At 39.5% G+C, this 14,534-nt stretch overlaps 1 protein-coding gene across 1 annotated transcript; it reads left to right on the forward strand.

Moving 5' to 3' along the window:
- Positions 1–2,635: 2,635 nt before the first annotated feature.
- Positions 2,636–13,755, forward strand: LOC134334723 (NADPH oxidase 4). The gene is made up of 18 exons (XM_063017162.1): positions 2,636–2,692; positions 3,430–3,525; positions 4,485–4,595; positions 5,060–5,144; positions 7,012–7,109; positions 7,964–7,991; positions 8,127–8,199; positions 9,281–9,361; positions 9,772–9,958; positions 10,052–10,216; positions 10,304–10,366; positions 11,345–11,405; positions 11,720–11,798; positions 12,205–12,324; positions 12,522–12,630; positions 12,753–12,821; positions 13,021–13,121; positions 13,369–13,755. The coding sequence occupies exons 1-18, from the start codon at positions 2,636–2,638 to the stop codon at positions 13,487–13,489; spliced, it is 1,704 nt and encodes a 567-aa protein (XP_062873232.1). The 3' UTR covers positions 13,490–13,755.
- Positions 13,756–14,534: the final 779 nt, after the last annotated feature.

The raw sequence follows: 14,534 nt of genomic DNA on the forward strand, positions 1-14,534 counted from the left end.
TGGATCGACTGAGGGTTTTGTTCTGTAATCACCCACACACACACTCCTCACACTCGTCACACTCCTCACTGCACGCACACACACACGCACACACACACACACGCACACACACACACACGCACGCACGCACACACACACACACACACACACACACACAGAACAGTTCAGCTCCTGCACTTCTATGGTGTAGGATGTAATGGGACATGCTGATTTGCATTCTCACATGACATTGGTGTTCTCAAAAAAACACTCCCACAACATAAAACTTAATCCTTTGTATATTTAATTTTTGCATTTCCCTTTCTCTCACTAATCTAATTCCTATTTTATCAATGATTTCAAGAAATAAGAAACTGAGGGGGTAAGCATGATCATGAAAAAAAGGACTGGCCTCTCTTTTAAAGGTTAGTTCTGATAACTAATTTAAATGGTTGGAAACCATAAACAAACAGTTTTAAACAAAAAGCAAACAGTGAAAACCTTAAAATATAGGACACATTTCTCTTAGACATAATTAAAACTATAAAATGAATCTATATAAAATGAGTCTTTACTTTTTGACCAGCCACACAGAAGGTCTATTCATACACTGTGTATTTAAATGTATTGAGTCTTTATTTTGCTATAAAATACACATTTCACACGTTTAATGCTTTGTCTTAGTTTGTCCAATATGTTACATTTAAATTTCATTATATCAAAACATGCTGTTTACTAGTGTTCAAACGTTACCCAACCCTGTATTGCCATCTAGTGTTACACTGTAATAGTGCACATCTTTAAATAAGCATGCAGCTGTGAAAGAGAAACAGTCACATTTGGCTATTTTCTATAGCAGAAAGGCTGTGCAAATGCCAGAGTTTTAGAAAATGATAGTGATAATAACAGATAATAGTAGACATCACTGTGTTAGTAACATGCAGGACTATAACTCACCTCCCTAGAATCAGTGTGACAGCATGAACTAGAAAAAAAAAAATAATAATAGCTTATTATATTGAGATGCAAACATCAGAGGAAACTGGTCCATGCCCAGACTGTCGTTACATCTGTCTATAGTTTTAAAATATTACTTGTAGTCCTGTACAGGTATTTTAATTGCCCTCCAAAACTGACCGTGAATCTAAAATAACGTAGAAGATACAACACTGACCACTAGGTGGCGTGGGTGAACTACTGAACCAAAAGTTTGAGCCCACTAGCAGTTACACTTTCATTTATTTTCACTACGTTTCATTGATTGTGATTGAGGTAAAAAAGAAATAAATTCCAAATAAACAAGGTATGTGAGAGTAACAGAATGTTCTAATGAACTGAAATGGTGAGTCAGGGTTCCATGCACTGCGTTCCTCTGCACAACATAATGTTCCTGAAGCAAGTTCATGGTGTTGAAATCAACAGCTCAAGATACTATTGCACACAATGTGAAAGACTTTTGCTGGTCCAGATCTCCAGACGCAATCCAATCCCCAGGCACAATGAATCCACTTTTTGGTCTGACTTTAATGTGAACTTTACTATTAGACTGTGGGTTCGTTTGTTTCTGAACCAGAAATGAAGCATTTTGTCTGTACTTTGTTTTATATACTGTTCTCAGATTTTGGGAGGTTTTCTACAGGATGTGCATTAATTAGATTTTATTAGGGTGCACATTTTATTAGGTGGTTTTAAACCAAAGCAACCCCCTTTCCCTATGCAAACCAAGGGCCGATGTAATACGTGTTTTACTCACATATTACATTAGTGTTTATTTTAGGTGCTTTGTCTAATTTTGTCTGACAAACCAAGGATGCAAAATTGTACTCATCTATTACAAGATGTAAACGTGTGATGTGATGTTAATTAGATAATGTCTAAATGAAGACTAGACATTACATGTTAATGGGGTTTTTCATTTAATAAGAGTCCACTGTGAGGTTTTTCCAGCTGAGTCTTAACATCATACATGTGCATTAATTTTTTTTTATTTTATCTTTACATAATACATAATGTAGTCAAAGTTAGTCCAGTGCCATTTATTTACTTATTCCCACCTTGGGCCAATCTAGAACAGCCAGGTCTCACATAAAGGTGTCCATAAAGAAATGGTTTGGCAAGCTTGGTGTGAAAGAATCTGATTAATCAGCACAAAGCCCTGACCTCAACCTCACCCAACACATTTGGGATAAATCAGACTGCTGAGCCAAACTTTATCAACCAAAACCAGTGCCTGACCTCTTTAATGCTCTTGAATATGGAAAAATGTCATGTTCCAAAATCTAGAAAAAAAACCTTCCCAGAACAATGGGTGCAGTAACAGTAGCAAGCAAAGCCCTACTCCATGTTAATCCACATGGTTCTGGATGCAGTGTTGGGGTGTCCACAAACTTTTGGTCATGTAATGTATCACCAGGACATGAAGGAAGAGCTTCTCTCACACACTGCCCCCTCTCCCCTCTTCCTTCTCGCCGATGGGCTTTTCCTTCTGTCTCGCCCCTCCTATAGCGCTCCGGTGGGGGTAAGGAAGGGTAGAGAGGGGTGGGGGTGTCTAAAAACCAAAAAAGCCGGCCGGTGCGGGACAGAAACAAGAAGTTCACCGAAGTGTGTTGAGGTTAACCGAGACTGAAGACCGGCGGGACCGAGCGCTGCAGACATCATGGGTCTGGCTGTGAAGAGCTGGCTGGCAAACGAGGGAGGAAAACACTGTGTTCTGGTAATAACAACAACACATCTCAATCAAACTTACATTCACACCACCTATAGGACTGAGTTCATCCTAGAGGCTCCAAAACAATTGGGACAGAAAATGTAAATAAAACAGACAACAGTGATTTGCAAATTCTTTTGTCAGTGCAAGAACAAGATATTCATTGTTTCAGCTAATTGTCTTTATTGTTTTTTACTTGTATACATACATACATACATGCACATCATACTTCGTTGTTACTTCATTGTTTGTTTTAAAACATACTGGAAAATGGAAATGCTTCACATTTAGTGTGTATTGTGGTTAATAGCATGCAACAAATTTTTTTACTAGGAAACAAGTCTGGACTGCAGACAGACAAGTCTAACACATGCACTCTCTTACCAGGAAGCCATGCTTTCACTACTTTTACTGCTTACCCTTCTGCAATAACTAGCAATAACCTTAGCTTTCAATTACAAAACTCTGTAAAAAGAAAGAAAGAAAGAAAGAAAATGATGTAATACAGTAGTTAACATGCCCTTGTGCCTACTTATTGGAAATGGGTTGCAGTCATCAGATTTATATAATTATATAAATACAAGCAACAATAGAGTTGGCTCGTTAAAACATTAATCTTATCTTGTCATGGGATTTTTTTCTGTTTGATAAAGGATGGTGTTTTTTTAATGTGGTAATGCTTATAAATGGGGTTGTTAATTGCATCCAGATAATATTAGGTTTGTGTATGTGTGTCTGTTTAGGTCACCTGGCTGGGTGTAAGTGTGTGGCTCTTTTGGAGAACATTCATGATGTACTACAGTGATGCACGGTACTACTACCTCTACAACATGCTTGGGGTAAGAAACACACACACACACACACAAACACAAAAGCATATCAATCCTGTGGACTCCACAAAAACACAGTGAGAGCCATTATCTCTGAAGGCTGTTAGGAATGTTAGTAAACGTGTAGTAAACGAACACACGTGTTAGTAAATCCACCATAATATGGAAAAAATAAGGACTATTATTTTGGAATCATTTTCTGTTCACAGACTAATAAAATCTGGAACAATTTGGACAACAAAAATGTTATTATGTTTGGCAAAAAGCTATTACAGCATTTTGTAGTAAAAACTATACAATTATACAACTATATCAAGTCTTTAGTTGCTGCTGAAGGTTGAGCAAGCAGTTATTATATTTTGTTTAATTATGTAAAAGCATTAAGTTTGACAAATATGCAATAATAAAGGAAATCAGAAGGGGGGACTTACACCACTGTACAGTCTGAGTGGAAAACAGATTGAGTCATTGCATTGTTTCTGTATCCGGTGTGTGTTGGAATGACACAAAACAGAGTAATTGTTGTCACGAGCTGGGGTATTGTCGTACACAAAAACACACACACACACACACACACACACACACAGGATCACTAAACACATTGAGTTTTCAATATGAGCCGGTGTTTCAGTGTGTGTGTGTGTGTGTTTCTTATGGGAAGTCTGTGTAGCAGCAGGCGTGTGACGACATGTCTACTTTTCTGAAGGAAAGAACAAAAAATCACACAGCAGTATGTCAGGAAAGCTCACACACACACACATTGTACTATATTTAATTTATCAGCACTTATTTTCACTTGGGTTAGGTGCTTTTAACCCAAAAACATTCAGAGGGTGGATTGCTCATTGTGCTCAGTGTTTCCAGGTGGCAACTGACCTACTGAGACCCTGATCAGGGTGAAATGATCACTAAAGATGGTGTCTGTGTGCGTGTGTGCATGTGTGTGTGTGTGTGTGTGTATGTATCAGCTGGGACTTTGCATCAGTCGAGCATCAGCGTCTGTTCTGAACCTGAACTGCAGCCTCGTCCTTTTGCCCATGTGCAGATCCATCCTGACTGTACTGAAAGGAAAAACTCAGGTGAGACAGAGACTCTCTATCAAGCATCTAAAACGACGAATTATAAATGTGTGTTTGCATTTTATCAGTGTCTGAACACACTGTTGACTGGATAGGCACAAATTCCTACAGGCACACTCTAAATCTTGTAAAAAGCTTCCTTAGAAGATTAGAGGTTGGGGTTGTATATTAATGGGGATGATTTTGCACAGGTTGTTAAACAAATTTATGATTCGGTGTCCACATACTTTTGGCCATGTAGTGTATTAGATGTATTACGTGTATAATAAATCTTATAAATTCACCACAGCTCATCCCACCACCTGTCTGAGAAATCTGATTACTGACTGACTTACGTAAACTTGAAGGTTTTGGTTTTTCCATTATCAGACATTTGACGTGTGTGCAACCTCCTCATGTTCCTGCAGATATCTGATGGTTTTCTGCAAGTAAGTCTGTGTGTCTGTTTTGTCTGTGTGTCTCAGGTGAAGAGCAGAAAGGTTCGTAGACTGATGGATAAGAGTAAAACCTTCCATGTGGCGTGTGGAATCTCCATCTGTATTTTTTCAGGTTGGTTAACGGTAAAAATTTTCATAATTTGTGAATTTGAACAACGTTCAAACAGAATTACTTACAGTTAGGGCAGCACAGGGGTGCAGCAGGTCAGGTAAATGCCCCTCAACTCCAGTGCGGCTCAGTGGGGGTACAGTGGAAGTCAAAAGTCTGGTGTCACTGCTTCACTGGCAAGAGGGTAAATCCCATCCATCCTTCCCCTCCTCAGACACGCTAATCTGTGTCTGCTGAGTTCTCAACCAGGCTGGTGACACTGCTGGGACTCCAGACTTGGTCGCGCCACAGACTGCTGCAAAGGCTGTGTGTGTGTGTGTGTGTGTGTGTGTGTGTGTGTGTGTGCATGTGTGCGTGTGTCTGTGTGTGTGTGTGTGAAAAAGAGAGAGAGATTCAATAATGACATGATTCAGACGACTTTACTTCCTGTTTCTGCACAATGCATTCTTGTTCTAATTACACTTCAAACATTTCAGTCCAGAATATTACTATGGTAACATGACATCAAACAACCCAATAAACCCAAATATAGTAAACAGGTCAAAAAATCACACACACACACTCACACACACGGATCAGCTGTTGAACAGATCCTTCATTCTGCATTCCTCAAGCCCTCTGTAAGAGGTCTCTTTTTTGAAATGTGTGTGTGTGCGCGCGCGCGTCAGGGATGGGGGGTGGGGGGGGGGGGGGGGGGGGGGGCTGTTCTTTTAGTTCTTTTAGTTCTCTCCTAAAAGTATCCAGGAGGTGGATTGGTTGCTTTAATTTGCCCTGCAGTGTGAGAGAGTGGAAAAGTAAATGTGTGTGTGATGATTTGTGAAGGATCAGGGTGTATTTCTGCCTTAAGCCCAGTTTTCAGGTTCTGCTGAGACCATAATCAGGATGAGAAGGTTATTTGAGATAAATGAATGAAAGCTCTTCGCTTTGGTTAGTTGGACATGGAATTGATTCACTGATTCCAGGCTTTAGGAGTCGAGTGAAGCTCTGGAGTGAATTTCATTCTCTGAAACTGATTATTGTGCAGGCAGCGTAAAAAGGGATTCGTCAGTCACTGGCTTCCTTTTTATATTGTTTTTCTGTGGGAAAAACAGTGAACAACGTTAAATATAAACTTTTAAAACACTTTTTAATTTACACTATATGGCCAAACGTATTTGGACTCTTAATCATTAGCTTGTTTTACAAAACAAACCATATTAAAATTGAGTAACCTTTGTGTGATTTTATCAGTTAGAACAACAGCCACCCTTCTGAGAAGTCTTCTCACAAGACTTTAAATTATGTCTGTTGGAATTTGTGCCCATCAGTCAAAATAGCATTTGTATAGCTAGGCGCTGAAAGCTTTAGTTGATGTTCCGATTCATTCCAGAGCTGTTCAGTAGGGCTGAGGTCAGGGCTCTGTGCAGGACACTGGAGTTTCTTTAAACCAAGCTTTGTTTTAATAGAGCATGCTGGACCAGGAAAGAGCCTTCCCTAAACTGTTGCGGCACAATTGAAGCACACAATCTTCTTTATATAATTGATTTACTACATCTGTTAGCAACGGAAACACATGAATTCTATTATTAGAAGGGGTGTCCCAATACTTTTGTTCATTTAGTGTATCTGCAGCAGTGGTGTCTGGAGATGCTAGACATTTTGCAACAGCGTCTGTCATGTTTGCATTTGTGAGCAGTAAAGATGGGAAGTCTATGTCTTTTTCTTTTCCTGCTTTTACCATGTCAACAATTACTAAGCACAGCCGAGACAAACTTTGTTCATAATAAGAAGAACAAAGCTGGACCTGTAGACCTTAAACAAATGCATACTTTTAAAAATAATTTTCTGTTACCTGAGTGGGAATTTTTGTACCCTTGTATTTTTACCTCAGTGGTTCATGTGGGTGCTCACCTGGTAAATGCCGTCAACTTCTCAGACAGATTCTCAGACGAGTTTCCCGACATCAATGTGGCACATCACCGGGGGCAGGTAACACACACACACACACTCCTCTGCAGAGCACTAAAAGTAATTTTATCATAACAATGACCTAAACACACAGTACTGACGTGTCTTAAACCCACATTCACTACATTATCATGTTTTCTTAACATTTTGCTCCCACACACAACATTTATCAATTCTGTCTGGCATCAAACCTGTTTTTACATTGCATACAGGCACACAAGCAGCACCCAGGAAAACTTTAACGTAGGAAAACATTATTGGTATCTGGTAAGACACAATGAACCAAACTGGAATTCATGTAACATCTGGTACAAGTCGCCTAAATAGTGCAAACACACACTGGCTCAGTACCAGCATGGATCTGGATCACGGGTCTGTGTGTGAGATTGAGAAAGGGCTGGGCCAAGCACTTTATAAACATATTTAAATTTGCTTTCTGTCTTTTTAAGCATAATGTGTACTGGATTATTCATCATGCAGCCACCATGCAGGAGAAAACGTTTCAGGACTCGACAAGATAACAAATGTTTTTTTATTCTAAAAATCACTATCAAATAAACAATATAAGCAGCTTTATGTCTATTTTTAACCAGGCATATTTTCAGAAAACACAATATAAACCTATACAAAAATTGGAATGAATGGGTTCTTGGACAAAAAAGTGTGTTTTTTAGATAAAAATAAAGTAAGAAATAAGCAGAAATAAAGTCCCAGACTGACATGACATGCTGTCCACGTTCATGTCCATGTTCCACCTCAGTAGCACATACATGTGTACTGTCCATGATGTTGCTTATACTGTGTATATGCTGCCCTATAATAATCTTCTCTATCAGCTTTATGACACTTTAATGTCATGTTTATGTTTGTTGCAGGATCCCCGTCTTCTCATCCTCACCACAGGTATGCAAACATCCATCTGAGATACAGTAGGTAGACAGACTTATGAACATATGGATGGATAGATTGATAAACTGAATTTCTAGCTGAATTGTAAATGAATTGTTGTTTTTTGTTTTCATTTATGTTGTTGGTCAGTTCCTGGGATTACTGGCATTTTATTGGTGCTGATTTTGTTCCTGATGTTCACAGCGTCTTCACAGAGCATACGGTAAATCCATCGCTTTAATTTCTCCCCTTTAATCTCACTTTCTGTCTTCCCATTTGTATTTTATTTATCCTTTTTCCGTACATGCCATTTATATTTAATGTTGACTTTATTATTTATTTATTTAGTGGTTTATTAATTTATTCTTTTTTTTTTACATGACGTTTTTATTAATTTTATGTTTTCTTTTTCTTTATAGTTTTAATCCCTCTTGTAATTTTTAGTTTGTTCTTATTTCTTTTTCATTACTTAAATTATTACACTTATTTAAATATGTCTTTATTTAAATTCATGTTCATTTGTTTTATAATTAATTATTGCTTCTTTTTCTCTCCTTATTTGTATAAATGGTAATAGCACTACAGTACAAGTGCACACTTGTCATTATCTACCTGACCTCTCTCTCACACACACTCACACACACTCCTTGTAATTAGTGGTGTTTTAGTGAACCCTGCTCTGATTAACACATCCTTCAGGCTCGAGCATCTTCAGACCTGCTTGTGTTCAAAGCTCAGTGTCATCAAGGGTTCAAAGTGTTGACTGATGGCTCTCGTCCCAAATCTGTCCTTAACCCAGCTAATCCTACCCCCATCCCCACCCCCCTTTACAATCACACCTCCCTTATAATAACCCGTTCATTTGATCTCAGATGTCCTCACTTCACACTCAGACAATTTCCTTTATCAGAACAAACATCTCACCTGCATGTCACTTTTATTCCTTCCTTCCTTTCACCTAATTTTATGTTCATGTTTTACCCCTGCTTTGTCCTGGTCAGGGTCACACTGGGTCCGGTTCTCCAGAATCACTAGGTCAGGACAGAAATCCAGACAGGACAGAAATCCATCATGAGGTCTTGGCCACTACTTGATAGCCAATCATGTCTGTATGCAGCGTAGGATAGCGTAATTTACTGCTGCGCCATGTGAATACCTATTTCTTTATTTAAATTTTAACTAATTTCTTATGTATTGATATTTCTTTTCCTACCATTTCTCATCCTTTCCTTATGAAAAGTATTTATGAAAGTTTTCTACTTTATTGTTTTTAGTTTTGTAACTGCTTACCTGTGTGTGTGTAGGGTGTGTAACTATGAGATCTTCTGGTACACTCACAATCTCTTCATTGTGTTCTACATTATACTGATGATGCACATACTGGGGTAAGATCACCTAAACTCACTCACACACACACACCCACACTTGCACTTAAACATTTCGATCTCTAGACTTGGGTGGTGTAGTGGTCTAATGATATCAAACTCTTAATTTGGCTGTGCCTGAGGGAGGGGTTGATGGGGTTGCTTATTGCTCCTGCAGTTGCAGCCCCTGCTGGCTGGTCAAGGTGCCTGCATGAGAGATGTTTTATTCATGATAGGTGTGGATGCCTATCCATACACAATACTGCTGTCTGGGGCCTCATGATAGTCTGCACCTCTCCTTGGTCAGGGTGGGGGTCTGCAGTAGGAAGTTACCCTTGGGGGAAATGGATACGACTAGATTGGGAGCAAAAGGGGAAAAATACAAAAATAGAATTAAAAAAATTAAACACATACATCTGTCTGTCCCACAGTGGGGCTCTAAAGTACCAGACGAACGTGGATGCCCACCCACCTGGCTGCGTATCAGCCAATCAGACAAATGTAAGCTCAGCCACTTTGACGAATCAAGATCTGCAGGAAGAAAAGTGCATGGGGACAGTGGATATGTCACCAAAAGTGTGTAGAGAAGATGCCAAATTTCAGTCTCACTTTCCAGAGGTTTGTATTTAGTAATAAGTTTGTGTGTGTCTGTTTGATTATGTGAGTGTGTGTATATATGAGAGTTAACACTGTGTGTGTGTGTATGTGCAGACGTGGCTGTGGGTCCTGGCACCCCTCAGTCTTTACTGTGCCGAGAGGGTCTATCGTTATTGGCGGGGTAGTTCTCCTGTTACCGTGGTTTCCGTTTCCAGGCACCCCTGTGATGTAATAGAGGTCTGCATGTTAAAAAGTGGTTTTAAGCCCCGTCCAGGACAGGTAAGTCACTCCCTTTTTCTCTGGAATACACCTGAGATAAGTTTTAGTATTTTTACATTCGTGTATGTGTGTGTTTGTGTGTTTCAGTACATCTTGCTGAACTGTCCGAGTGTGTCGTCATTTGAAAACCACGCTTTCACTCTGACAGCGGTGAGTGTGTGTGACTGTGTGTCAGTGTGTGTGTTTGAGTGTGTCTATGACAGTGTGTGTGTGTTTCATCATAACTTACTGCTTGAGCTGCCTGAGTGTGTCGTCATTTGAAAATCATGTTTTCACTCTGACTATAGTGAGTGTGAGTGTGTGAGACTGTGTGTGTGTGTGTATGAGTGTGTGTGTGTGTGGCTGTGTATGTAAGTGTGTGAATGTGTTTTAAAGGCAAGACGTGTAAACAGGGTGCATTACAGGGTGCAGGTTTCATTTTAGGCTGATATTTTTGCTAATTGCAATTGGCTTATTTTTATTTTCCCTTTTGTTTCTATAAAGCACTTTATCCTGGTTGCAGTGAGTCCAGTTCTATTGGGAAACACTGCATAATGCAGAAATACCCTATACACGGCGCCAATCCATTGCAGTGCTTCGGCTACCCCCCCTTAGACGTAACCGATTATATCTGTGTTGACCCCGCTGACACGTGCAGTAGCCGACTGCATTTTTAGTTCATGTGAGGCTCGGTCTCGCGCATGGAGAGTCACGCACCGATCTCCATGATCCCCCGTCTCTGTGCAGCACCAGCGATCAGCCAGCAGGGGTCGTAATTGTAGCATTTATAAGGAATCTTCTCTGGCATCCAACCTAATGAATGAGTCAATCGTTGCCCGTGTAGGTGCCCAGCTGGAGTTTAGAGCTTTAAATAGTTTTATAAACTTCTTAAACTTTTGTTTTTGACTTGAGTAAGGAGTGTTTACTGGAACAATTACCCGCATTTCTACTGAAGTTTGTGTTTTTCTGCCGCTTTGATTAAAGCAGCTCCCTTCTGGTAAAGTTCTAGCAAACTCAGTTCAGCCTGCTGTGATTAAGAGTTAATGATGTAATCGGACTGTAGATGCACAGTGGGGGGTTTCCAGAAGGTTTAAATGTGTGTGTGTGTGTGTGTGAATATTTGACTCATTGTGTGATTCTTCTCTTCAGTGCCCAACACAGAACAAAAACACATTTGGAATTCATGTACGGGTGGTTGGAGACTGGACTGGTGAGACACACACACACACACACACACACACACTCAGACACTCAGACATGCATACACAAGTACAAACACACCTACACACACACACACACACACACACACATTAAATCACTCTTATGGTATGCTGTTCTATTAGACCCCCAGGTACCTCTTACATTTGGGTAAACAAAACACACACAAACAGATTCTCACTAACACACACACATGGATATATGGACACACACATGTATACTGTACACACATTGTTTTTGTTGCATTCTGTTTTTTGAGCAGTTCTAGTAATTGATCTCTCTCTCTCTCTCTCTCTGTGTTTATAGAAAGTTTTTCAAAACTCATGCTGCCTGAGCTGGAGCATTCTAAAATCCTAGCCATGATGCACCAGCGCACATACCCCAAGTACGTCCCTGTGTGTTTCTGTTGTGGGAAAATGTTCCCCTTTGTGCAGGTGCATTATCTTACTAAATACATGGTGGTGAAAGGTGATGACCTTCTGACTTCTTTGGTCTTTTGGGATTATAGTGTGCAAACAGTGTGTGTGTGTGTGTGTGTGTGTACATGTACATGTGTGTAATCTGTAGCTGGTTTCATCCCCTAATAACTAAATATAAGCCATTCTAATACCAGTCTTGTTCTCCAGACATTTGATGGCTGTATGATAAAATAATCAAACCCACTAATTAAAAGGATTGTCTATAGCTGTATACACGGCTTTGTGTGTATGTGTGTGTTATAATGAATTTGTTGGGACAGTTTTAGAGCTGTGTTGTGATTGGTTGCTGTACTTTCTGGTTTTTGCCTCCAGGTTGTACGTGGACGGTCCGTTCGGCACGGCGTCTGAGGAAGTGTTTGATTATGAAGTAAGTGTGTGTGTGGCTGGAGGGATTGGAGTTACACCCTTCGCCTGTGTCCTACAAACCCTGCTGTAAGTACTGCATACACTTCAGCTGTAGTCAAGAGTTGAAGGTAAAACACACACACACACAAACACACACACACACACACACACACTGCATACATTTTAACTTGACAGAATGATAACCCTTTAACCTATTGGCATTTGTATACAATATATATGTGTGTGTGTGTGTGTGTGTGTGTGTGTGTTTGTGCTTTCCACAGTGATGATTGGCGGCAGTATAAGCTACAAAGATTATACTTTGTGTGGGTGTGTCGAGACCTGCAGTGTTTCCAATGGTTTGCTGATTTGCTGTGTATTGTACATCACAAGGTAACACACACACACACACTTTAAATGTAGAAATGCATATACTGCGTACTGTACATTTGTGAGCGTTTTGGTGTGGTGCCATCTGCTGGTTAATAGAATAACTGCAGCCTCTCTTTCTATAGTTGTGGGCGGAAAATCGACCAGATTTTTTGAATATTCGTCTCTATCTCACCAATAGTCAAGAGTTGAAGGTAAAACACACACACACACACACACACACACACACACACACAAACACACACACACTCTCTCTCTCTCTCTCTCTCTCTCTCTCTCTCTCTCTCTCTCTCTCTCTTTCTCTCTCTAATACCAAGTACCAAGCCATTAACAAATCATGTTCGATTGACACATTTAACTTAAACATTTTTATATATTATTGTAATAATATAGAGCTTCACATGGGACAACTACAGCCCTCTCAGTTCCAGGCTTTTAACTGGTCGACCCAGTTGGAGGAACCTCTTTCAGGAGATAGGACGAGCCAATAATCAGTAAGTATATTGTATAAAATACATTAAAGAATGGGACAAGCACATATTTTAACATCGACCAGCTAGTGGGTCTTTTTAAAAGTAGTCAAATCATCACATTTAAAAGCCCAGTATATTTAGCCATGAGTTGAATGTATCTCTGATCTAAAAACAAAGATTTCTCTTAATCAGATTGATATAAATTCCAGGTTGTAACCAGTTTGGGGATAAGAACGTTTTCACTGAACTGTCTTTGTTTCTTTTGCAGTAAGAAAGTGGGGGTTTTCTGCTGTGGTCCTAAAAGCATCTCGAGCGAATTACACAAACTCTGTAACTCATTCTCTGCCTCAGGAACTGTTTTTGAGTTTAACAAAGAGTCCTTCAGTTAATGTGAGGAGACGAAGCACAATCAGTTAAAAAAGAATCTGACAGGTTAATGCAGTCGAAGGAAAGACAACCACCGAGCTGCTCTGTTTCAGGAGAAACGACCAGAGAATAAATGGATTCAATTCTCAGGAACAACAATTTTCAGGAAGTGATTAAGAAAGAGCAAAAATACTTGGACTTAAACCAAAGAGAGTTTTATTTAAGCACTGCATAATTTGTATGTTTTATTTAATCATTATGAAATGTTTACATTTATTTAAATTTATGTTGTGTACTGTTGTTTTAAATGTATATATTTGTATATTGTATTAATTCCTACGAAACTATAATTTAGGAAAAAATGACTGACTTGGTTGATTGTTTTTTATGATTCTACAGTCCACTACTACTGTATTTCTCAGTTTGCCTGCGTGATGATTGTGATGCCTGGTTATTACTATGGTAAATCTCAGGTCTCAGCTGTGATGGCTTGGGCGTTGAGGCTGCTGTGCCACCCAACTGCCCATAACAAGGCTTTTCTTTCAAATGCATCAATATATCTAAAAGAACCCAAACATTTCTGCCAAAAAATGCAGGTGTAATTTTGTTTTCCGTTGAGGTTGCAGCATTGTACTGTAGATGTACAGATGTGGTGACACCAAATAGCTTCCATCTTCTGAAAATGTGTTTACATCATAATGCACAGGGACAAAATGCAGGATCATTAGAGTGTGGTTTGTAGTAGACAGAAGGTTGCTGGTTCAAGCCCTGCCACTGCCAGATTGCCCCAGTCTCGATTTCTTGAGCTGTTTATGGACACAACTGTATGTCACTTAAGATAACAGTTATACTGTATTATTTATTGCTCACAGCGGCTGTGTCATTATTTTCTACAGTCAGTGCTTGACGGTAACGGTAAACACAGTTATGTCTCATAATAGGACATAAGGTCACGGATCATAGATTTTAACAGGACAGGAATTTCAACTGTCCTGCCTTTCCTATATTTAACTTAATGACCTTATGACAAGAAATGTAAATTAATCTATTACAATCTATTTCATACCT

This window comes from Trichomycterus rosablanca, chromosome 20, assembly GCF_030014385.1.
Source record: "Trichomycterus rosablanca isolate fTriRos1 chromosome 20, fTriRos1.hap1, whole genome shotgun sequence".
Taxonomy (NCBI): Eukaryota; Metazoa; Chordata; class Actinopteri; order Siluriformes; family Trichomycteridae; genus Trichomycterus; species Trichomycterus rosablanca.

Coding starts and splice junctions, on each gene's coding strand:
- LOC134334723 (XM_063017162.1), top strand. CDS start 2,636: ATGGGTCTGGCTGTGAAGAGCTGGCTGGCAAACGAGGGAGGAAAACAC. Junction 2,693..3,429: donor GAGGAAAACACTGTGTTCTG/GTAATAACAACA, acceptor GTGTCTGTTTAG/GTCACCTGGCTGGGTGTAAG. Junction 7,110..7,963: donor TGGCACATCACCGGGGGCAG/GTAACACACACA, acceptor TGTTTGTTGCAG/GATCCCCGTCTTCTCATCCT.